The 25,740-nt window shown below is 44.7% G+C and overlaps 1 protein-coding gene across 1 annotated transcript; it reads left to right on the top strand.

Moving 5' to 3' along the window:
* Positions 1-21,313: 21,313 nt before the first annotated feature.
* On the top strand, positions 21,314-22,591 carry LOC125548808 (uncharacterized). The gene has a single exon (XM_048712347.2). The coding sequence runs from the start codon at positions 21,373-21,375 to the stop codon at positions 22,423-22,425; it is 1,053 nt and encodes a 350-aa protein (XP_048568304.1). The 5' UTR covers positions 21,314-21,372; the 3' UTR covers positions 22,426-22,591.
* The last annotated feature ends 3,149 nt before the right edge of the window (positions 22,592-25,740 follow it).

The raw sequence follows: 25,740 nt of genomic DNA, 5'->3' as shown, positions 1-25,740 counted from the left end.
TAAATGTTTATTATTCATGCTAGAATTGTATTATCCGGAAACATAATACTTGTGTGAATACATAGACAAACTAAACATCACTAGTATGCCTCTACTTGACTAGCTCGTTAATCGAAGATGGTTATGTTTCCTAGCCATAGACATGTGTTGTCATTTGATTAACAGGATCACATCATTAGGAGAGTGATGTGATTGACATGACCCATTCCATTAGCTTAGCACCCGATCGTTTAGTATGTTGCTATTGCTTTCTTCATGACTTATACATGTTCCTATGACTATGAGATTATGCAACTCCCGTTTGCCGGAGGAACACTTTGTGTGCTACCAAACGTCACAATGTAACTGGGTGATTATAAAGGAGCTCTACAGGTGTCTCCAAAGGTACATGTTGGGTTGACGTATTTCGAGATTAGGATTTGTCACTCCGATTGTCGGAGAGGTATCTCTGGGCCCTCTCGGTAATGCACATCACATAAGCCTTGCAAGCATTGCAACTAATGAGTTAGTTGCGAGATGATGTATTACGAAACGAGTAAAGAGACTTGCCGGTAACGAGATTGAACTAGGTATTGAGATACCGACGATCGAATCTCGGGCAAGTAACATACCAATGACAAAGGGAACAACATATGTTGTTATGCGGTCTGACTGGTAAAGATCTTCGTAGAATATGTAGGAGCCAATATGAGCAACCAGGTTCCGCTATTGGTTATTGACCGAAGACGTGTCTCAGTCATGTCTACATTGTTCTCGAACCCGTAGGGTCCGCACGCTTAACGTTACGATGACTTTTTCGTTATGAGTTTATATATTTTGATGTACCGAAGTTTGTTCGGAGTCCCGGATGTGATCACGGACATGACGAGGAGTCTCGAAATGGTTGAGACAAAAGATTGATATATTGGAAGCCTATGTTTGGACATCGGAAGTGTTCCGGGTGAAATCGGCATTTTACCGGAGTACCGGGAGGTTACCGGAACCCCCCGGTAACCTAATGGGCCTAGTGGAGGAAGAGGAGAGGAGGCCTAGGGGCAGCCGCGCGCCCCTTCCCCCCCAAGTCCGAATTGGACAAGGAGGGGGGGCGGCGCCCCCCCCCCCTTTCCTTTCTTCCCTCTCCTCCTTCCCCCCAAGTCCTAATCCAACTAGGGAAAGGGGGGAGTCCTACTCCCGGTAGGAGTCCTACTCCCGGTAGGAGTAGGACTCCTCCGGCGCGCCTCCTCCTAGGGCCGTCCGCACCCCCCCCCCCTTGCTCCTTTATATACGGGGGCAGGGGGCACCTCTAAACACACAAGTTGATCTTCAAGATCATTCTCTTAGCCGTGTGCGGTGCCCCCCTCCACCATAGTCCTCGATAATATTGTAGTGGTGCTTAGGCGAAGCCCCGCGATAGTAGAACATCAAGATCGTCACCACGCCGTCGTGCTGACGGAACTCTTCCCCGACACTTTGTTGGATCGGAGTCCGGGGATCGTCATCGAGCTGAACGTGTGCTAGAACTCGGAGGCGTCGTAGTTTCGGTGCTTGATCGGTTGGGCCGTGAAGACGTGTGACTACATCAACCGCGTTGTCATAATGCTTCCTCTGTCGGTCTATGAGGGTACATAGACAACACTCTCCCCTCTTGTTGCTATGCATCACCATGATCTTGCGTGTGCATAGGAAAATTTTGAAATTACCACGTCCCCCAACAATTTTTCCTTACCAAATTCCACCTACCAAAGGCGCTTCACTCCCCGGCAACGGTGCCAGAAAAGAGTCTTGATGACCCACAAGTATAGGGGATCTATTGTAGTCCTTTCGATAAGTAAGAGTGTTAAACCCAAGGAGGAGCCGAAGGAAATGACAAGCGGTTTTCAGTAAGGTATTCTCTGCAAGCACTGAAATTATCAGTAACAGATAGTTTTGTGATAAGGTAATTCATAACGGGTAACAAGTAACAAAAGTAAACAAGGTGCAGCAAGGTAGACCAATCCTTTTTGTAGCAAAGGACAAGCCTGGACAAACTCTTATATAAAGGAAAGCGCTCCCGAGGACACATGTGAATTATCATCAAGCTAGTTTTCATCATGCTCATATGATTTGCGTTCGTTACTTTGATAATTTGATATGTGGGTGGACCGGTGCTTGGGTACTGCCCTTCCTTGGACAAGAATCCCACTTATGATTAACCCCTCTTGCAAGCATCCGCAACTACAAAAGAAGTATTAGGGTAAACGCAACCATAGCATGAAACATATGGATCCAAATCAGCCCCTTACAAAGCAACACATAAACTAGGGTTTAAGCTTCTGTCAGTCTAGCAACTCATCATCTACTTATTACTTCCCAATGCCTTCCCATAGGCCCAAACAATGGTGAAGTGTCATGTAGTCGACGTTCACATGACACCACTAGAGGAGAGACAACATACATCTCATCAAGATATCGAACGAATACCAAATTCACATGACTACTTATAGCAAGACTTCTCCCATGTCCTCAAGAACAAACATAACTACTCACAAATCATATTCATGTTCATAATCAGAGGGGTATTAATATGCGTAAAGGATCTGAACATATGATCTTCCACCAAATAAACCAACAAGCATCAACTACAAGGAGTAGTCAACACTACTAGCAACCCACAGGTACCAATCTGAGGTTTTGAGACAAAGATTGAATACAAGAGATGAACTAGGGTTTGAAATGAGATGGTGCTGGTGAAGATGTTGATGGATATTGACCCCCTCCCAATGAGAGGATCGATGGTGATGACGGTGGTGATGATTTCCCCCTCCCAGAGGGATGTTTCCTCGGCAGAACAGCTCCGTCGGAGCCCTAGATTGGTTCCACCAAGGTTCCGCCTTGAGACGGCGGTGCTTCGTCCCGAAAGCTTCCTCCTGATTTTTTTCCAGGGCGACAGACTTCATACAGCAAAAGATGGGCACTGGAGGCCTGCCAGGGGGGCCAAGGGACAGGGGGCGCGCCCCCACCCTCATGGATGGTGGGTGGCCCCCCTCTGGTGCTTTCTTCGCCCAATATTTTTTTTATTCCAAAACTGACTTCCGTGGAGTTTCAGGACTTTTGGAGTTGTGCAGAATAGGTCTCTAATATTTGCTCCTTTTCAAGCCCAGAATTCCAGCTGCCGGCATTCTCCCTCTTCGTGCAAACCTTATAAAATAAGAGAGAAAAGGCATAAGTATTGTGACATAATGTGTAATAACATCCCATAATGCAATAAATATCGATATAAAAGCATGATGCAAAATGGACGTATCAGCCCACCTTTCTCTATGTTTGACCGAGGAAGCAGCCATCATTTCACTCCTCGTTGAATATCCATCCACTGCTACCTCCGCGGATAAATAAAAATCTGCTTGTACCTCCGTAGCATGGTTAATAATATAGACATGTCAATCACGACGTAGAAATATCATTCAATGATACAATAGGGCTGGATCTAAGGCTAGTGATTTTTTTTTACTTTGTCTCTTTCTCTTTTGTCTCATTTATTCATTTTACATAGGAGCACGTGTAGAGGATGGCTATACCTTTCGATGGGACTTCTTCATGGGGTTTAAGACTAAGCAGCTCCGAATTATGCCTGCTGCCCACCACTCTGAATCGTGCCATCTATGATAGGGAGTAGTCCCATTGCAACAATGAGGTCCACTAGGTCTAGCACATCCTGTAAAAAGAGACTGTCACACAAAACATACATCTTGTTGCCTTATTCATCATACAGTACGTACTACTAGTACTACTACTACTCGTTCTCCTATAAACCTTGCACTTGGAATCTCCAAAATATTAACCTTGCGCTTGGCTCTTCGCCTCTTCGAGAAGTCGAGCAATAATGGTACTGCAGTATATATCGTTCTGGCTATTTGAGACCGAATGAATTGCTACACGTCCACCACGTGGGCGAGGGTCGGGCGAGGGTCGAGGGGCGAGGGAGTACATACGAAGCAAAATGAGTGAATCTACACTCTAAAATACGTCTATATGCATCAGTTTTTGGAGTATGTACTAGTAGTTCATATTGAAATCTACTAAAGGACGTATATTTCAAACAATACGATAATCTCTCTAACCAAGGTAGGGATGAGGAGTAAACAGAGGGAGTAGTAAAATTTTCTCCTCGTCCTGCGAGACACCGTGCGCGTGGGCGAGGGAGCGGGCGTAAGGCGTAGTAAGCAAGTTTCACCTCATCCTGCGAGCTACCGCGCCCGTGAGCGGGGGAGATGGCGTACTAAGCAAGCTTTTCCTCATCCTGCAAGTTGACGGGGCACATCAAAAGTAATACGTACAGAGCATCTCCAGTGTATAGAGCCTTGCCTCTAAGGTAGGCCCCACATGGTTTGCCTCTTTTTTAACATAATGCGTCAAGTCGCAATTTGTTTGTTCACCCGTGGTAGACGATCCTCCATCAAGTGGACAACCAGTACACATGTCAACTTACCAAGTGGGCTGCCTTTTCGTACAGAAATGAGCTCCACCGTGTACCCGCACGGGTGTGGTTGGGAAAGAGACGGGAGTACGTGCGTCGTGTGTGCGCCTCTTCTCTTCGTGCACATCCCCCACCTACGTGGGTGTGTGTGAGAGATATACAAACCTAGACAGATGGCGTGTGTGTTCATGAGTGTTTTTTGTTGGGAGGGAGGGGGTGTGATTTCGTGAATGTATTTGTGGGAATATGTGTCGATGATATCTCAAACAAAAATTTGACACATGCAATGTGTGTGAAACAGAGGCCTATCTATATCATATATAGAGGGGGCGATCCACGAGAAGAGAGGGAGGGGTCATAGATATCGATAGAGTCGAAGAGAGGATCAAGTGGGTGGGTGCAAGATCGATGAAGAGAGCCATCGAAATTGTGTGTGTGCAAGTCAAAGATATAGGGTGACTAACCTACCGGAACGTCATAGGGCACAGGGCAAGTTTGTGTGTGGCAGGGAGACATGACTAGAGCGCTCGATGTATCGGTGTGTGTGTGTGGTGGGGGAGGGGGGAGGCAGAGACCTAACTAGAGAGGTAGAACGACTCGTGTGTGTGTGTGTGTATATATATATGTGTGTGTGTGTGTGTGTGTGTGTGTGTGTGTGTGTGTTGAGAAGGAGAGACCTAGCTATGTATTGAGGGAGATCGGTCGACATCCATACATAAGTGAAGGACAGGAAATAGGTTGGGACAGAGAGAGAGAGAAGAGGGAGAGGGGGGGAGAGGGGTAGGGTGTTGGATGGGTGATGGAGTTGCTTCTCAAAGATGGTGGGAGAAGCCTACTAGACAAACTGAGGGTAGAACTGCAATATTATCAATAAGAGTGAGGATGTGTTTCTGTGTGTGCGTGTGCGTCATAGATGTGTCGGGACGCATGCATGGATGATGAAGGGGAACCATGTGTTTGGTAAGCAAACCTAACTAGATCGGTAGATCAATTGTTGTTTGTCGGAAGAAGGGAGAGACATAACTAATGAGGTAGATTGATCGACGCGTGGGAAAACGAGTTATAACGACCTAGCTAGCTAGCTATACGTATAGCGGGAGATCGATCGGTGTACATCCATTTGTTAGAGGCAAATAAGGCCCAGCGAGACGGATAGATAGAGAGAATGGAGCTAGGAGGTGGTGCGAGAGGCCTAGCTACTAGCTAGATAGGGGGAGGAGTGTGCGATTGTGAGATCGATGAAAAGATGGGCGAGAGTTTACATGTGTGTGGGACCGTATGAGAGACACAAGGCATGGACACAGAAAGAGGAGATGGAAGGTGCATGTGTATGTTGTAGGCAGACATCATTGGAGAGGTTTATCGATCGGTGTGTGTCGGAAAGGAGTTGTGGAGACTATGGGAGAACGACCTAAAGAAAAAATGAATGTAGACGATGGATAGAATGATGAGGGAGGGGGCAGGGAGGGCGTGCGCATGCACGAGAGAAAGTTAGTGCTAGATACAAAGGTTAGAGGATTGTGTAGGTGTAAGAGACTAACAAAGATCATAATTTGGTATGAAAGTGGATTCATATATTTGAATAGGAGATCATAGTGTTATAAACATATGCATGCATGAATATAGCGGTGATACGCGTGATGTGGTTTTGCACATGTTATACCATACTGTGATAATGCATGGTGTTTGCAACTCACAGCTAAATATCGAACAATCTAAACCATACTGTACATCGAACAATCTCACATTTTATTTGAATTTGTGATAATGTCTGGCATTTGCAGCTTACAACTAAATATCAAACAATCTAAACAATACTATATATGGAACAATCTTACATTTTATTTGAATTTGTGGTAATGTGTGGCGTTTGCAACTCACATCTAAATACTTGTAGGCATAGGGGGCGGGGCACCATACATTATGTGATAAACACATTATACATATGAGACATGGTTTAGATTATGAAGATCTAGCTAGAGCTTGAAATGTACTGTGATTTGAAATCAACATAAAGTGGATTCAAAAAATCGAGTTCGAGTTCATATAGTACACATAGTTCATATCTAACTCGACGGTAATCATATGGTGTGCTGTGAAGATAATACACAAACGATGGTTTAACTTGACAATAATGATAATTGTAGATCTTTTAAAATAGAGAATCAAATTCAAATGGTCTGATTTCACAGCAATCATGATTGTAGATCTTATTCAAATAGAGAAACAAATTCAAATTTAGTTCATATTGAAGCAGTAGTATATGCATTTGGAATGCAATAAAACATTCATTTGAGTAGCAGGTTGCATGCATTATACACGTAGCGAAATATTTTAATTGATCATAACATGAATTCAAAGTTTTGAATGACATTTGTAGTGCGAATTGATTTGATATAGTACACGGGACTAGACTCTCTTGTGTGGTGCGAATTGATTTCTTTTTGTTTTTTCATCGACGGAAGTGTGAATTGATTTGGTACAGTACACGTTAGGCTTGTTCGGAAATTTCAACCCGCGCCTTGTTACCCCGAAATATTTAGGATATATCTTTGTCTCGTTGTGCTCCGAAAACTCCCTCCATCTCAACCCGCGCCTTGCTATCCCAAAATTACAACGCGCGCGAAAACTCCCACCTCCTGCGAAATTCCGACACGCGAAATGCCCGTGATACCCCTGAACCGAAAGAACCTCCTAGCTCAAATCGGTGGGGGTACTTTCGTAACTTACCCCATATTTCGGACAAGCGCGTCCCTAAGCCATGGTTCCCCACTCCCATCCCATTCGCCCACCCATTCGTACACCGAGGCCGCGAAATCCCGCGAAGCCCCACACCCTCCTCCGTCTGCCACCTAGCCGGAGCCTCTTCCCCGATGATGACGTCCATAGCAACACCTCGACGTCCCTCATCCACCGTACCGGATGAGGAACTGTCGTCGATCTCGTCGTCCCGCCGGTTCAGCCACCCCGTCCTCCACCTCCAAGGAGTTGCCCCGACGTTCCCCTCATCTTTCATGCCACCTCCATTCCCACACTGTCGTCTTCACCTGCACCACTGGAAGAGTAGTGATACGTCTCCAATGTATCTATAACTTTTTGTTGTTCCATGCTGTTATATTATCAATCTTGGATGTTTTATAATCATTTTATAGTCATTTTATATCATTTTATGGTACTAACCTATTGACATAGTGCCAAGTGCCAGTTTCTGTTTTTCCATGTTTTTTACAACGCAGAAAATCAATATCAAACGGAGTCCAAATGCCACAAAACTTTACGGAGAATTTTTATGGGCCAAAACGAACACAACGAGCCCTGGCTGCGTCTGGGGGGTGCCCCGAGGGAGGCACAACCCACCAGGGCGCGTCAGGAGGCCCAGGCGCGCCCTGGTGGGTTGTGCCCACCTCGGGTGCCCCCCGGGCCACCTCTTTGCTCTATAAATACCCCAATATTTCTAGAAGCTAGGGGAGTTGACAAAATATTCATCCAGCCGCCACAGAGTCCAGAACCACCAGATCTAATCTAGACACCATCTCGGATGGGGTTCACCACCTCCATTGGTGCTCTCCGATGATGCGTGAGTAGTTCTTTGTAGACCTTCGGGTTCGTAGTTAGTAGCTAGATGGCTTCATGTCTCTCTCTTGATCCTCAATACAATCGTCTCTTGGAGATCCATATGATGTAACTCTTTTACGGTGTGTTTGTTGGGATCGATGAACTTTAAGTTTATGATCAGATCTATCTTTTTATATCCATGAAAGTATTTGAATTTCTTTGATCTCGTTTATGCATGATCTCTTATAGCCTCGTATTTCTTCTCCAATATTTGGGTTTTGTTTGGCCAACTTGATCTATTTATCTTGCAATGGGAAGAGGTGCTTTGTAGTGGGATCAATCTTGCGGTGCTTGATCCCAGTGACAGAAAGAGAACCGGCACGTATGTATCGTTGCTACTAAGAATAAAACGATGGGGTCTATCTCTACATAGGTAGATCGTGTCTACATCATGTCATCGTTCTTATTGCATTACTCCGTTTCTCCATGAACTTAATACACTAGATGCATGCTGGATATCGGTCGATATGTGGAGTAATAGTAGTAGATGCAGGTAGGAGTCGGTCTACTAATCTTGGATGTGATGCCTATATAATGATCATTGCCTGGATATCGTCATGATTATGAAGTTATATCAATTTCCCAACAATAATTTGTTCACCCACCGTTTGCTATTTTTCTCAAGAGAAGCCACTAGTGAAACCTACGACCCCCGGGTCTCTTTCTCATATTATTTGCCTTTGCGATCTACTTTTATTTGCTTTTATTTTCAGATCTATTAATCCAAACACCAAAAAATACTTTGCTGCACTTTATTTTATTTGCGATCTATTTATTCAATCTATTACAACTTTTTCCCGTCATGCACCAATTTGAGGCACCGTACCCGGAAGGGATTGACAACCCCTTTAACACGTCGGGTTGCGAGGATTTGTTATCTGTGTGCATGTGCTATTTATGTTGTGTTGCTTGGTTCTCCTACTGGTTCGATAACCTTGGTTTCATATCTGAGGGAAATACCTATGGCCAATGTGCTGCATCATCCCTTCCCTCTTTGGGGAAATACCGACATAGCTTCAAGCGACATCAAGTAGCAGCATCGCCGTTTCCTCGGATGAAGCTGAGGCCTAATCGGCACCACCAAAGATGTTGTACACTAATCGTCGCATTTTCTTCTTGATTCGATCTCACGGTGCTGTGGGAGCTCGGTCTCGAGCCGACATGGCGCGGATCCATCCATGGCGGTGTCGCCGGCCACTTCCTCCACGACGTCGCTCCCTCGGTGGCGACGTCCACATCAGTAGGAGCTCCTGCTACTTTAGCTCTCGCTCGCGCTGCTGCTCTGCTCTTGCTCTCGGTCCCCTGCCTGGTCTGCTCTTGCTCTTGCTCGCACTGCTGTTGTCGCTCTTGCTCTTGCTTGCGCTGCTGCTCTCGCTCTTGCTCTTGCTTGCGCTGCAGCTCTACTTTTGCATGTGCTGCTGCTGCTCTACTCTTGCGCACGCTGCTGCTGCACGACTAGCAGATCCTGCTCTCCCTCGATCCCCTACAGCTGCTACCCGAGATACTGCGAAAGGACCAGCTGCCCCGGCTCTCGCATGTGCTGCTGTTGCTACTGCTTTTCTGCTACTAGTGCATTCAGTTTCGAAAGTAAAATTCAGTTTCGACAGCAAAATTCAGTTTCGACAGTTAAATTCAGTTTCGACAGTTAAGTTCATATATGAGCGGCTGATGTATTTTACATCTAGCACTTTGTGGTTATGTATTTTACGTCATCTATTGGAGATGCTATTAGAATTCCACTCAGGTTAACGTTGTCTCTCTTGTCCTGCTTCAGCCTCGCCGTCATACAACTCACCGGAGCTGCTCCAACGACGAAACCCTCCATCACAGTGGAGCAGTACCCCGGGCTCCATCTCTAGACGCCTAAGATCTTCTTGTTGGGTTTCGTAGTAATTTCAAAAAAATTCCTACGCTCACGCAAGATCATGGTGATGCATAGCAACGAGAGGGGAGAGTATGATCTACGTACCCTTGTAGATCGACAACGGAAGCATTTGGTTGATGTAGTCGTACGTCTCCATGGCCCGACCGATCAAGCACCAAAACTATGGCACCTCCGAGTTCTAGCACACGTTCAGCTCGATGACGATCCCCGGACTCCGATCCAGCAAAGTGTCGGGGAAGAGTTCCGTCAGCACGACGGCGTGGTGACGATCTTGATGTACTACCGTCGCAGGGCTTCGCCTAAGCACCGCTACAATATTATCGAGGACTATGGTGGAAGGGGGCACCGCACACGGCTAAGAATATGATCACGTGGATCAACTTGTGTCTCTAGGGGTGCCCCTGCCTCCGTATATAAAGGTTCAAGGGAGGGGGGAAAGAGGAGAGAGAGGAGGAAGGGGGGCCGGCCCCCTCTCCTTGTCCAATTCGGACCAAGGGGGGGAGCGGCGCGCAGCCCATCTCTGGCCACCTCTCCTCTCTTCCACTAAGGCCCACTAAGGCCCATATACCTCCTGGTGGGTTCCGGTAACCTCCCGGTACTCCGGTAAAATCCCGATTTCACCCGGAACACTTCCGATATCCAAACATAGGCTTCCAATATATCAATATTTATGTCTCGACCATTTCGAGACTCCTCGTCATGTCCCCGATCTCATCCGGGACTCCGAACTCCTTTGGTACATCAAAACTCATAAACTCATAATATAACTGTCATCGAAACCTTAAGCGTGCGGACCCTACGGTTCGAGAACAATGTAGACATGACCGAGACATGTCTCCAGTCAGTAACCAATAGCGGAACCTGGATGCTCATATTGGCTCCTACATATTCTACGAAGATCTTTATCGGTCAGACCGCAGAACAACATACGTTGTTCCCTTTGTCATCGGTATGTTACTTGCCCGAGATTCGATCGTCGGTATCCCATACCTAGTTGAATCTCGTTACCGGCAAGTCTCTTTACTCGTTCCGTAATACATCATCTCACAACTAACTCATCAGTTGCAATGCTTGCAAGGCTTTATGTGATGTGCATTACCGAGAGGGCCCAGAGATACCTCTCCGACAATCGGAGTGACAAATCCTAATCTCGAAATACGCCAACCCAACATGTACCTTTGGAGACACCTGTAGAGCACCTTTATAATCACCCAGTTACGTTGTGACATTTGGTAGCACACAAAGTGTTCCTCCGGCAAACGGGAGTTGCATAATCTCATAGTCATAGGAACATGTATAAGTCATGAAGAAAGCAATAGCAACATACTAAACGATCGGGTGCTAAGCTAATGGAATGGGTCATGTCAATCAGATCATTCACCTAATGATGTGATCCCGTTAATCAAATAACAACTCTTTGTCCATGGTTAGGAAACATAACCATCTTTGATTAACGAGCTAGTCAAGTAGAGGCATACTAGTGACACTCTGTTTGTCTATGTATTCACACATGTACTAAGTTTCCAGTTAATACAATTCTAGCATGAATAATAAACATTTATCATGATATAAGGAAATAAATAATAACTTTATTATTGCCTCTAGGGCATATTTCCTTCAGTCTCCCACTTGCACTAGAGTCAATAATCTAGTTCACATCACCATGTGATTTAACACTAATAGTTCACATCTTTATGTGATTAGTTCACATCTTCATGTGACCAACACCCAAAGGGTTTACTAGATTCAGTAATCTAGTTCACATCGCTATGCGATTAACACCCAAAGAGTACTAAGGTGTGATCATGTTTTGCTTGTGAGAGAAGTTTAGTCAACGGGTCTGCCACATTCAGATCCGTATGTATTTTGCAAATTTCTATGTCAACAATGCTCTACACAGAGCTACTCTAGCTAATTGCTCCCACTTTCAATATGTATCCAGATTGAGACTTAGAGTTATCTGGATTAGTGTCAAAACTTGCATCGACGTAACCCTTTACGACGAACCTTTTTGTCACCTCCATAATCGAGAAACATATCCTTATTCCACTAAGGATAATTTTGACCGCTGTCCAGTGATCTACTCCTAGATCACTATTGTACTACCTTGCCAAAATCAGTGTAGGGTATACAATAGATCTGGTACATAGCATGACATACTTTATAGAACCTATGGCTGAGGCATAGGGAATGACTTTCATTCTCTTTCTATCTTCTGTTGTGGACTGGTTTTGAGTCTTACTCAATTTCACACCTTGTAACACAGACAAGAACTCTTTCTTTGACTGTTCTATTTTGAACTACTTCAAAATCTTGTCAAGGTATGTACTCATTGAAAAAAACTTATCAAGCGTCTTGATCTATCTCTATAGATCTTGATGTTCAATATGTCAGCAGCTTCACCGAGGTCTTTCTTTGGAAAATTCCTTTCAAACACTCCTTTATGCTTTGCAGAATAATTCTACATTATTTCCGATCAACAATATGTCATTCACATATACTTATCAGAAATGTTGTAGTGCTCCCACTCACTTTCTTGTAAATACAGGCTTCATCGCAAGTCTGTATAAAACTATATGCTTTGATCAACTTATCAAAGCGTATATTCCAACTCCGAGATGCTTGCACCAGTCCATAGATGGATCGCTGGAGCTTGCATATTTTGTTAGCACCTTTAGGATTGACAAAACCTTCTGGTTGTATCATATACAACTCTTCTTTAATAAATCTATTAAGGAATGCAGTTTTGTTTATCCATTTGCCAGATTTCATAAAATGCGGCAATTGCTAACATGATTCGGACAGACTTAAGCATAGATACGAGTGAGAAACTCTCATCGTAGTCAACACCTTGAACTTCTCGAAAACCTTTTGCGACAATTCTAGCTTTGTAGATAGTAACACTACTATCAGTGTCCGTCTTCCTCTTGAAGATCCATTTATTCTCAATTGCTTGCCGATCATCGGGCAAGTCAACCAAAGTCCATACTTTGTTCTCATACATGGATCCCATCTCAGATTTCATGGCCTCAAGCCATTTTGCGGAATCTGGGCTCACCATCGCTTCTTCATAGTTCATAGGTTCGTCATGGTCAAGTAGCATGACCTCCAGAACAGGATTACCGTACCACTCTGGTGCGGATCTCACTCTGGTTTACCTACGAGATTCGGTAGTAACTTGATCTGAAGTTACATGATCATCATCATTAGCTTCCTCTCTAATTGGTCTAGTAGTCACAGGAACAGATTTCTGTGATGAACTACTTTCCAATAAGGGAGAAGGTACAGTTACCTTATCAAGTTCTACTTTCCTCCCACTCACTTCTTTCGAGAGAACCTCCTTCTCTAGAAAGGATCCATTCTTAGCAACGAATGTCTTGCCTTTGGATCTGTGATAGAAGGTGTACCCAACAGTAATTTTTGGGTATCCTATGAAGACACACTTTTCCGATTTGGGTTTGAGCTTATCAGGATGAAACTTTTTCACATAAGCATTGCAACCCCAAACTTTAAGAAACGACAACTTTGGTTTCTTGCCAAACCACAGTTCATACGGTGTCGTCTCAACAGATTTAGATGGTGCCCTTTTAACGTGAATGCAGCTGTCTCTAATGCATAACCCCAAAATGATAGTGGTAGATCGGTAAGAGACATCATAGATTGCACTATATCCAATAAAGTACGATTATGACGTTCGGACACACCATTATGCTGTGGTGTTCCATGTGGCATGAGTTTGTGAAACTATTCCACATTGTTTTAATTGAAGACCAAACTCGTAACTCAAATATTTGTCTCCGCGATCAGATCGTAGAAACTTTATTTTCTTGTCACGATGATTTTCCACTTCACTCTGAAATTCTTTGAACTTTTCAAATGTTTCAGACTTATGTTTCATCAAGTAGATATACCCATATCTGCTCAAATCATCTGTGAAGTTCAGAAAATAATGATACTTGCCGTGAGCCTTAACACTCATCGGACCGCATACATCAGTATGTATTATTTCCAATAAGTCAGTTGCTCGCTCCGGAGAACGGAGTCTTAGTCATCTTGCCCATGAGGCATGGTTCGCAAGCATCAAGTGATTCATAATCAAGTGATTCCAAAATCCCATCAGCATGGAGTTTCTTCATGCGCTTTACACCAATATGACCTAAACGGCAGTGCTACAAATAAGTTGCACTATCATTATTAACTTTGCATCTTTTGGTTTCAATATTATGATTATGTGTATCATTACGATCGAGATCCAACGAACTATTTTCATTGGGTGTGTAACCATATAAGGCTTTATTCATGTAAACAGAACAACAATTTATTCTCTTACTTACATGAATAACCGTATTACAATAAACATGATCAAATCATATTCATGCTTAACGCAAACACCAAATAACACTTATTCAGGTTCAACACTAATCCTGAAAGTATAGGGAGTGTGCGATGATGATCATATCAATCTTGGAACCACTTCCAACACACATCGTCACTTCACCCTTAACTAGTCTCTGTTTATTCTGCAACTCCCGTTTCGAGTTACTAATCTTAGCAACTGAACTAGTATCAAATACTGAGGGGTTGCTATAAACACTAGTAAAGTACACATCAATAACATGTATATCAAATATACTTATGTTCACTTTGCCATCCTTCTTATCTGCCAATCACTTGGGGTAGTTTCCGCTTCCAGTGACCAGTCCCTTTGCAGTAGAAACACTTAGTCTCAGGCTTAGGACCAGACTTGGGATTCTTCACTTGAGCAGCAACCTGCTTGCTGTTCTTCTTGAAGTTCCCCTTCTTCCCTCTGCCCTTTTCTTGAAACTAGTGGTCTTGTCTACCATCAACACTTGATGTTTTTCTCGATTTCTACCTTCGTCAATTTCCGCATTACGAAGAGCTTGGGAATCGTTTCTGTTATCCCTTGCATATCATAGTTCATCACAAAGTTCTACTAACTTGGTGATGGTGACTAGAGAATTCTGTCAATCACTATCTTATCTGGAAGATTAACTCCCACTTGATTCAAGCGATTGTAGTACTCAGACAATCTGGGCACATGCTCACTAGTTGAGCGATTCTCCTCCATCTTTTAGCTATAGAACTTGTTGGAGACTTCATATCTCTCAACTCGGGTATTTGCTTGAAATATTAACTTCAACTCCTGGAACATCTCATATGCTCCATGACGTTCAAAACGTCTTTGAAGTCCCGATTCTAAGCCATTAAGCATGGTGCACTAAACTATCAAGTAGTCATCATATTGAGCTAGCCAAACGTTCATAACGTCTGCATCTGCTCCTGCAATAGGTCCGTCACCTAGCGGTGCATCAAGGACATAATTCTTTTGTGCAGCAATGAGGATAAACCTCAGATCACGGATCCAATCCGCATCATTGCTACTACATCTTTCAACACAATTTTCTCTAGGAACATATCAAAATAAACACAGGGAAGCAACAACGCGAGCTATTGATCTACAACATAATTTGCAAAATACTACCAGGACTAAGTTCATGATAAATTTAAGTTCAGTTAATCATATTACTTAAGAACTCTCACTTAGATAGACATCCCTCTAATCCTCTAAGTGATTACGTGATCCAAATCAACTAAACCATGTCCGATCATCACGTGAGATGGAGTAGTTTCATTGGTGAACATCACTATGTTGATCATATCTACTATATGATTCACGCTCGACCTTTCGGTCTCCGTGTTCCGAGGCCATATCTGTATATGCTTGGCTCGTCAAGTATAACCTGAGTATTCCGCGTGTGCAACTGTTTTGCACCCGTTGTATTTGAACGTAGAGCCTATCACACCCGATCGTCACGTGGTGTCTCAGCACGAAGAACTTTCGCAACGGTGCATACTCAGGGAGAACACTTCTTGATAATTTAGTGAGAGATCATCTTATAATGCTACCGTCAATCAAAGCAAGATAAGATGCATAAAAGATAAACATCACATGCAATCAATATAAGTGATATGATATGGCCATCATCATCTTGTGCTTGTGATCTCCATCTCTGAAGCACCGTCATGATCACCATCGTCACCGGCGCGACACCTTGATCTCCATCATAGCATCGTTGTCGTCTCGCCAATCTTATGCTTCCACGACTATCGCTACCGCTTAGTGATAAAGTAAAGCATTACAGCGCGATTGCATTGCATACAATAAAGCGACAACCATATGGCTCCTACCAGCTGCCGATAACTCGGTTACAAAACATGATCATCTCATACAATAAAATTTAGCATCATGTCTTGACCATATCATATCACAACATGCCCTGCAAAAACAAGTTAGACGTCCTCTACTTTGTTGTTGCATGTTTTACGTGGCTGCTACGGGCTTAAGCAAGAACCAATCTTACCTACGCTTCAAAACCACAACGATAGTTTGTCAAGTTGGTGCTGTTTTAACCTTCGCAAGGACCGGGCGTAGCCACACTCGGTTCAACTAAAGTTGGAGAAACTGTCACCCGCAAGCCACCTATGTGCAAAGCACGTCGGGAGAACCGGTCTCGCGTAAGCGTACGCGTAATGTTGGTCTGGGCCGCTTCGTCCAACAATACCGCCGAACCAAAGTATGACATGCTGGTAAGCAGTATGACTTATATCGCCCACAACTCACTTGTGTTCTACTCGTGCATATAACATCAACATATAAAACCTAGGCTCGGATGCCACTGTTGGGTTTCGTAGTAATTTCAAAAAAAATCCTACGCTCACGCAAGATCATGGTGATGCATAGCAACGAGAGGGGAGAGTATGATCTACGTACCCTTGTAGATCGACAACGGAAGCGTTTGGTTGATGTAGTCATACGTCTCCACGGCCCGACCGATCAAGCACCGAAACTACGGCACCTCCGAGTTCTAGCACACGTTTAGCTCGATGACGATCCCCGGACTCCGATCCAGCAAAGTGTCGGGGAAGAGTTCCGTCAGCACGACGGCGTGGTGACGATCTTGATGTACTACCGTCGCAGGGCTTCGCCTAAGCACCGCTACAATATTATCGAGGACTATGGTGGAAGGGGGCACCGCACACGGCTAAGAATATGATCACGTGAATCAACTTGTGTCTCTAGGGGTGCCCCTGCCTCCGTATATAAAGGTTCAAGGGAGGGGGAAAGAGGAGAGAGAGGAGGAAGGGGGGCCGGCCCCCTCTCCTTGTCCAATTCGGACCAAGGGGGGAGGGGCGCGCGGCCCATCTCTGGCCACCTCTCCTCTCTTCCACTAAGGCCCACTAAGGCCCATATACCTCCCGGGGGGTTCCGGTAACCTCCCAGTACTCCGGTAAAATCTCGATTTCACCCGGAACACTTCCGATATCCAAACATAGGCTTCCAATATATCAATCTTTATGTATCGACCATTTCGAGACTCCTCGTCATGTCCCCGATCTCATCCGGGACTCCGAACTCCTTTGGTACATCAAAACTCATAAACTCATAATATAACTGTCATCGAAACCTTAAGCGTGCGGACCCTACGGTTCGAGAACAATGTAGACATGACCGAGACATGTCTCCGGTCAATAACCAATAGCGGAACCTGGATGCTCATATTGGCTCCTACATATTCTACGAAGATCTTTATCGGTCAGACCGCAGAACAACATACGTTGTTCCCTTTGTCATCGGTATGTTACTTGCCCGAGATTCGATCGTCGGTATCCCATACCTAGTTGAATCTCGTTACTGGCAAGTCTCTTTACTCGTTCCGTAATACATCATCTCACAACTAACTCATCAGTTGCAATGCTTGCAAGGCTTTATGTGATGTGCATTAACGAGAGGGCCCAGAGATACCTCTCCGACAATCGGAGTGACAAATCCTAATCTCGAAATACGCCAACCCTACATGTACCTTTGGAGACACCTGTAGAGCACCTTTATAATCACCCAGTTACGTTGTGACGTTTGGTAGCACACAAAGTGTTCCTCCGGCAAACGGGAGTTGCATAATCTCATAGTCATAGGAACATGTATAAGTCATGAAGAAAGCAATAGCAACATACTAAACGATCGGGTGCTAAGCTAATGGAATGGGTCATGTCAATCAGATCATTCACCTAATGATGTGATCACGTTAATCAAATAACAACTCTTTGTCCATGGTTAGGAAACATAACCATCTTTGATTAACGAGCTAGTCAAGTAGAGGCAAGTAGTGACACTCTGTTTGTCTATGTATTCACACATGTATTATGTTTCCGGTTAATACAATTCTAGCATGAATAATAAACATTTATCATGATATAAGGAAATAAATAATAACTTTATTATTGCCTCTAGGGCATATTTCCTTCACTTCTTCCCCTCCTCCGACAGCCAAATCAGTCGGAGCATCCTCACCGACCAACCCAATCATGCTGAGATCGACATGGCTTCGCCAAAGAGGTTGTACACTTCTTGCATCGCTTTTTTACTCTACATGTTATATATATATATATATATATATATATATATATATATATATATTGTCCACTGAGCACACGTAGTAACGTGAAATACGGTTAGTTTCTCCTACTATATGACAAGCAGTGAGGTACCAGGCAACTTAGCTATCTGTGATGGACTCTCTTGAATGCCATCATTATTTATCTCTGCGTGTTTGAGCTGCGCATTTGTAGATGAGCCTGGAGTTGAGCTAGTAGGGCAGTGGCCTGAGTTCAAATTAGTAGAAGTAGCATAGAAACTTTTTTTGAGTGTAGGCTTTTCCCTTCTCATGTATGCCTACTAGAATCACCAGTGCTTGAAAGGAAAACTGAAGGAAAACATCGGTATTCGAAAGTTTCCTATGCTACTACTATTTATGCATTTGGTTCAAAGGAATGGAGCAAAGGAAAACTGTAGGATTTGTTTCTTTAGTGTCTCCTTGAAAGAAAAACCATAGGAATTTTAATATCCACTTGTCCTCCTTTTCAAATTCCTATTCATGAAACCGGGCCCGATAGCTTAACGGCGACCCGTTACAGTGGATGCCATGTGTCGGTCACCCTTGACGAAAACACTTCCATGACGCGTCATTTATCGTCATGGAAGTGGACACTTCCGTGATGATAATTTTGGTAATGTCATGGAACACTTCTACGACAGCACATGTATGACTATCTTGATTCTGTCATAAAATCGTCATGGATGTACATGCATGACAGAAAACGTGACCTACTGTGACAAACACGTATCATCACGGAAGTGTATTTTTTTTGTAGTGAAAACAAAAACATCCCCCCTAGCCCCCTACCGAATTCAAGTTTTTTTTTAAGAAAATACCTCGTCTCTGCTTTTCTTCACACGTTTCGGCTGCCTCCCTTCTTCATCACGAGGAGCGGAATCAGTGGCCCGTTTCCCAGCCCGTCCACCCCGGACAGGATTCTCATTCGTTCGCCCACGCTTGCGTCGAACATTGCTTGTCGTTTGGACCAGCTCCTCGTTTCCCTCATTTCCAGCTTCACCATTAGTCCTCCTCGCAATCCTCTTGCTTTTTCGGGCCATTCTGTAAAACAAAATGTGTAACAGAAAAAAAATGAAAAAAATTGTCATTTGGGTGGGAAAAATACAAGACTTAGAAGAACAATTATACTTGCAGATAAAACAATTAGTGAATTCAATATCATTGGTGAGTACAGAAAAATGTGCCTCGGTTTAACATCCCCTAACTTCATTCACCATGACTACTGCAAAAAAATGCCTATTATTCCTAATGACATCTCGTCTGCTATTCGCGCCAACTAGGTGATGAATCTAGGCAACTGCAGGATGTTGGGTAGGCAACTTATAGCAACAAGCCAATAAAAATAACTAATTACCCAAAAAAGCAACTAATGTTATATTTCCTTGCAAAATGAGTAGTAAAATTGAGCAACTACTGTCATATACATATACAACTACCCCTACAGATCCAAGCAACCCCAAAAAGCAGCCAAAAACTGATAAGCAACTTTAAAAATATATTGTAACCAACTATTTTAACAAAAAGATTGAGCAACTACTGTCACATGGCTACACAATGCCCCCATCAGAACCAGGTGACTCAAAACAGCGCCCGATGGGGTGAGAAAAAAACAACAACAGTTGCACAAAAAATTCATGGCAACTGTGTGAAAAAAATGAGCAACTATTGTCGCCTAGCTACACAATGCCCCCATTAGGTTAGATCCAGGCACTCAAAATAGCACCCGATGGGTGTGAGAAAAATACAGCAACTGCTGCGCAAATTCATGGCGACTGTGTGAAAAAAATTGAGCAACTACTGTCGCCTGGCTACACAATGCCCCCATTAGATCCAGGCAACTCAACTGCACCGATGGCTGAGACAAAAATCAGCAACTGCTTCGCAAAATTGTGGCAACTATGTGACAATAATTGAGCAATTGATGTCGCCTGACTATACAAATTCCCTCGTAGATCCACGCGCTCAAACAGCACCCGAAAACACCCTAAATCTCGATGGGATCTCAACCCCCAACCTCCCTCACCATATCGCCAACCTTAACATTCAAATCTCAACCCCCCTACAGAAACACGACCGTTGTAGATGCAATGCACAGGCCCCGCAGATGCCATGGACAACCCGTGCTCGCCCTCCTCGCCCTCTGTGCTCGTCCCAACACCTCACCCAAACCCTAGCCCTCACCAAGCCAAGCCAAACCAGGAAAAAAGCAAGGACGAGATGCGGGATTACCTCCGCATGTAGTCGCAGCCGCCCCGCATCGACGAACGGCCTCCCACGTCGGCGAATCCACGACGGCAGTCCCGTGCAGGTCGTCGTCACGAGAGGAAGAGGCAGAGGCCGTTTCGAAAATGGAGGAGAGGGCGGAGGATTTCGAAAGGAAAGGGGAGGGGGAAGACATGCGAGCAGTGGTTTCGCCTGAATTAATGGGGCGGGGCCCCCACTACGCCCTGATCGGAATCGTTACAAATGCGCGGTCACGATCTTGCGCATCGTATGGTCGACGTGCGCTCGCGCGCGCCAAACCATGCAGCTGCACGAATAGGCGATTTAGGAAATAAGAAATAGAAGGAAAGAAACGTAGGTACGTGAGGCAACTAATTGTGCCAAGGTTCTCAGCTGCACCCAACAGCAGGCCTGGCACTCAATTTTAATCCTTGCCTAATGAAAACGTGCAGCAGAACGGGGCCACAGAAAAAACTTACTTGAAATGCTGGAGCATACTAGTAAATTTACGCTTATACGCGTGACAGCTCGCATGCGGAGAATACCCAATAATACTTCCTTGCCAATCATGAGTTGTCAACGTTAGGGCAAGCGATTCCTCCATCCTCATCCTCCTCTCACCACTGCTATATAAGCACATACGTGATACGACCCCGAGGCCAAGACGTATCCAGACACACATCTACCTCCTCTCCCTCTAATTCCTTTCTCCGAGCCACCGAGCGAGCGACGAGGGAGCAATGGTCAGGCGAGCGGCGGCGCCAAAGCGGAGGGCCGGCAATGGGCGGACGAAGATCGCTATCCGGCGGATCGAGAAGAAGGGCGCCCGGCAGGTATGCTTCGCCAAGCGGCGGCAGGGCCTGTTTAACAAGGCCAACGAGCTGGCGGTGATGTGCGGCGCCCAGGTGGCCGCCGTCACCTTCTCGGACGGCGGAAAGGCCTTCTCCTTCGGGCACCCCTCCGCCGAGGCCGTCGTCGACCGCTTCCTGGCGGGGGGAGGCGCGTTGGTCCAGGGCGGGGGCGCCGCCGACGACGACGAGCTGAAGAAGCTGCACCAGCTGCACGGCGAGCTCCGCACGCGGTTGAAGGAGGTGAAGGTGCGGAAAGGGCGCGTGGAGGAGGCCATGGCAAAGGAGCGCGCCGCGGGGGATCAATTTGCGGTGTGGCTCGACCCCGAGTTGGGCGACATTGGGGAGGAGGAGCTGATGGCCTTCGCCGCCAAGCTGATGGTGGCTCGGGCCGCCGTCTCGGACCGCGCATGCCAGGTGCTCTTGGAGGCGCAGAACGTCAGCCGCATGCTGCAGGCGCCCCCGCCGCCACAGCAGCAGCTCTTCGGCGGTAGCACCTTTGAGTTTGGTGGTAGCAGCAGTGGCAACGCCGGGATGGGGATGCAACAGATGCAGATGGCGGTGCCTTCGACGCAGGGGTTCGCCGACGGGATGCATATGCACCAGATGCTAATGGCAATGCCTCCGCCGCCGGGCTTGGCCTACGGGGTGGATATGCAGCAGATGCATATGTCCATTCCTCCATCGCCCGTTTTTGGCGCCGGGACGGAGATGCAGCAGATGGTTATGGCGATGCAGCCGCAACCAGACTTCGCCGCCGAGACGGAGATGCAGCAGGCGGCTATGGCGATGCCGCCGCCGCCGGAGTTTCCTGTTGGGATGGCGATGCCTCCGCCGCCGCTGGAGTTTCCTGTTGGGATGGCGATGCCTCCGCCGCCAGGGGTCGCCGCCGGGATGAAGATGGTGCAGCAGGGGCCCGGGCTGAACATGGGCTTCCCCTACTGAGGACAAGAAGACAAATCCCTACCGAGTCTAAGTCCGTGAGAGCCAGATCTATTAATCCATTTTTGTCTCAAAAAATATATTAATCCATTTATATGCATGGATGGACACCGATCTCTTAGATCATTATCAATCTATTTATATTATACATCATGCTTGCAGGGGATGATCCTGGGTGCAAGATATTTTTTGAATAATTTTTTTTTGAATAAAATCCTGGGTGCAAGATTCATTATCATAGTCTTGTAATCTATTTATATGGGTTGCACCGAGACAGAAAAATAAAGAATGAAATACTATTAGGCATTTCCTTTGGTTCTCTCTGGTGGCAACGGAACCAAAGATTTATGCGTCTTAATTGTTCAAAAATCCTATGAAAATTTGTGCACTGGATCATGCCTGTAACGCGAGAGCGATATCCAACAGCTAGCCTATGGACCGGCGCCTATCTAGTGGGCCATCAGCATCTAACATGTTTTGTTAGAATTCGATTTTAATGCGCAATAATTTCTTGTTTAGTCCTCCCTTGTGCCATGGGCTTTGTTAGCCAAGACTCGAGGCAGCGCATTTCTAGAAACTATATAAATATATATTCTATTTTAAGTTCCATAGAAATTTGTTTCTGAATCAAACAGAGAAAGGCAAATTCTTTCTTTGCATTTTGGATCATGACATTATACTGGTATTAATATGGACGCCAAAACACATATAACCTTTCCCCATGGGGGTGGCCAAAGTGAACGGTTGTTGCCGAGCGAAGAGGGAACGAGTGAAAACCAGCATCGGTGTATAGAACTCAAACATAGATCAAAACACACCAAAAAAACACCCAAAATGTCATAATTTAGAGAAATAAATGTTCTAAAAAGTTTGCGATGTGGCAGTTAGAAAAATGTTGTAGAAAGCCGCCATGCGACAATTCCAAAAGGTAGTCTTAAAGTTGCCATGTGACCATAACAGAAATTGAGGATTTCCAAAAGTTAGAAATTGCCATGGCAGTTGCAGAAAAACAAAACTCTAAGCTTTGCCATGTGAGTAGCACGCATGATGATAATCTACTAGTAAAAAGCATAGTACAAGTGAAATGGCAAAGTTTTAATTTTTTGGTCTGTAGGGCATATGGCAAAAAAAAGAAACAATGTACGATTACATGGGAATTTGGGGGGAAATCCTCAATGAACATGGCAACTACATATGTTTGTAAGAAAAAACACACGGCTAACTTTCAAAAAATAGCCGACATGTGACAATTTGCCCGGGGGGGGGGGGGGGGGGGGGGATGCAAGACATGGCAAATTCTAGGGGGAATCTATTGGTGACATGGCAAAACATACAGAAAATGTTTAAAAAAGTCACATGGGCAAACTTCAAAAAGATGTTTTTATCTTAAATTTGCCGTGGAAATTGTAGAAAAACAAAATTCTTGATTTGCCATGTGAGTACTACACATGATGGCAATCTAGTAAAAACATAGTACAAATGACATGGAAATTGTTTTAAAATTTTGCTCCATAGGGCATGGCAAATGAAGAAAAAATATGGAAAGTTACATGGCAAATATATTTTGGGGGGGGGGGGGGGTCCATATGTGTACAAATTTTTCCTATATATAGATGATAGCAAAGGTAGGAAAATCATAGATGAGTGGCAACTTTTTGAACAAAGAGACACATGGTCACATGGCAAATTCAGAAATATTGCTATATGGATCATGACAATTGTAGGATAATTTGTACTACTTGATACATGGCAATTTAACAATTTTGTTGTTTCTTAGCAATCATAGCAAATTTGCAGTGGGAATACATTTGAACTAGCTATCACAAAAGAAGGGCCAAAAATGTACTTTGAAAAAAACATGGCAACTTTATACTCTGAAGCATGGCAAAAATAATGTACTCTGAAGCATGGCAAAATATACTCTTAAGCCGCCATGCCCATGTGCTGCTGCTTCGCCGACGATCGCGACCCCTGCTACTGCTCGTCTTACCCTCTAATCTCCCACCAACCTCCAGATCGTGACACTCCATTGAAAGGGCGAGCTTTCTCCAACCAGAAATCCTACATTCCTCAGCCTCGATATGAGCTTCTCTCATGGCTGATCACACCCCACCCCTTGCCCCGTCCTCCATCGACGATGACGACTTGCTCTCCCGGTGCTCAAGTAGATGAATGGCGTCGCTTACCTCCTTGTGTTCGCTGAAGAGGAGGAAGGAGAAGTCGTGGCCCTTGCTGGCGATGGAGAGGACACATGCCTGAGCTCAAAGAGTGAGAGGGAGTGGAATGAGGAGGGAGAACCAACTAGAGCGCTGGTGATGTTTTCGAAGTGGAGGCGCCGCTCTTTTGTCTCGCTCCGCTAGTCAACCGAGATACCGGTTGTAGTTGTGCAAGTGCGATAGGGAACGAACAAATACGCCGGGGTGTTGTCATGCTGTCACGCACGGACGCATCGGACGTCGCTTGTGTTCGCTTCAAAAATGTTGTGTGCTGACATCACTTGTATAGCATTTCAAATTAATTTTAGTTTAATAGATACAGCCCAAACTATGCTTTGTATTTTGTTTGTTTACTAGCAAGATGCCCATGCATTGCACGGAACATCAAGATGCATTTTTATGAGTAGTTTATCTTGTGAGAGAAAAGAATGAATGGGGGAAGGCCTTATTTGCAAATGTGGAGAGGTGTGTGGGTATTTTTCCAAAATTACCATAGTTTCCTTCCTATCTGTCAGATATAAATCGGACGGCCTATATTGCAGGATGTCAGGCACACCATCATCACCAACTCTGTTTTTTTATCTCTACTTCTAATGGAGCAGTTGGCGAATCGTCTCCACGGTTTATTTTCGCTGGTTTATATTCGCTGGATTTTTTTCGTCTCTCCTCCCACCACCCCCTCCCATCCTGGTCCATCGGTTTATTTTTTCTCCACTCTTTATTACAACCAGAACTTTCCTAACGTATAACAAATCACGAATCTAACTTACTTAAATTATACAAATCAATCGATTTCTTTTATTGGTTCAATTTGTTTTAGGAAACAAATAACAGATTTTCAGGAAACAAATAATATATTTTAATCTAACTTCCCTAACTTATCTAAATCAATCGATTTCTCTCATTAGTGAAATTTGTTTTAGGAAACAAATAACAAACACGTCACAAACTTTCCTCCCAATAAATAGTTTCTTAACATTTGTAAACTTTCCTAATCAGACACGTCAGAACGGACAGGTACTGATATCACGTTACTAAACAATAAAACCCCATTTCCATAGAAATCAGTTCAAAATCCTAACTTTTCTAATTTTTTTACCTT

This window comes from Triticum urartu, chromosome 3A, assembly GCF_056163025.1.
Source record: "Triticum urartu cultivar PI428250 chromosome 3A, HENAU_Tu73, whole genome shotgun sequence".
Classification (NCBI taxonomy): Eukaryota; Viridiplantae; Streptophyta; class Magnoliopsida; order Poales; family Poaceae; genus Triticum; species Triticum urartu.
This window is presented reverse-complemented; position numbering and strand designations above follow the sequence as displayed.

Excerpts from the sequence above, each read along its gene's own strand:
- LOC125548808 (XM_048712347.2), top strand. The coding sequence starts at position 21,373 with ATGGTCAGGCGAGCGGCGGCGCCAAAGCGGAGGGCCGGCAATGGGCGG.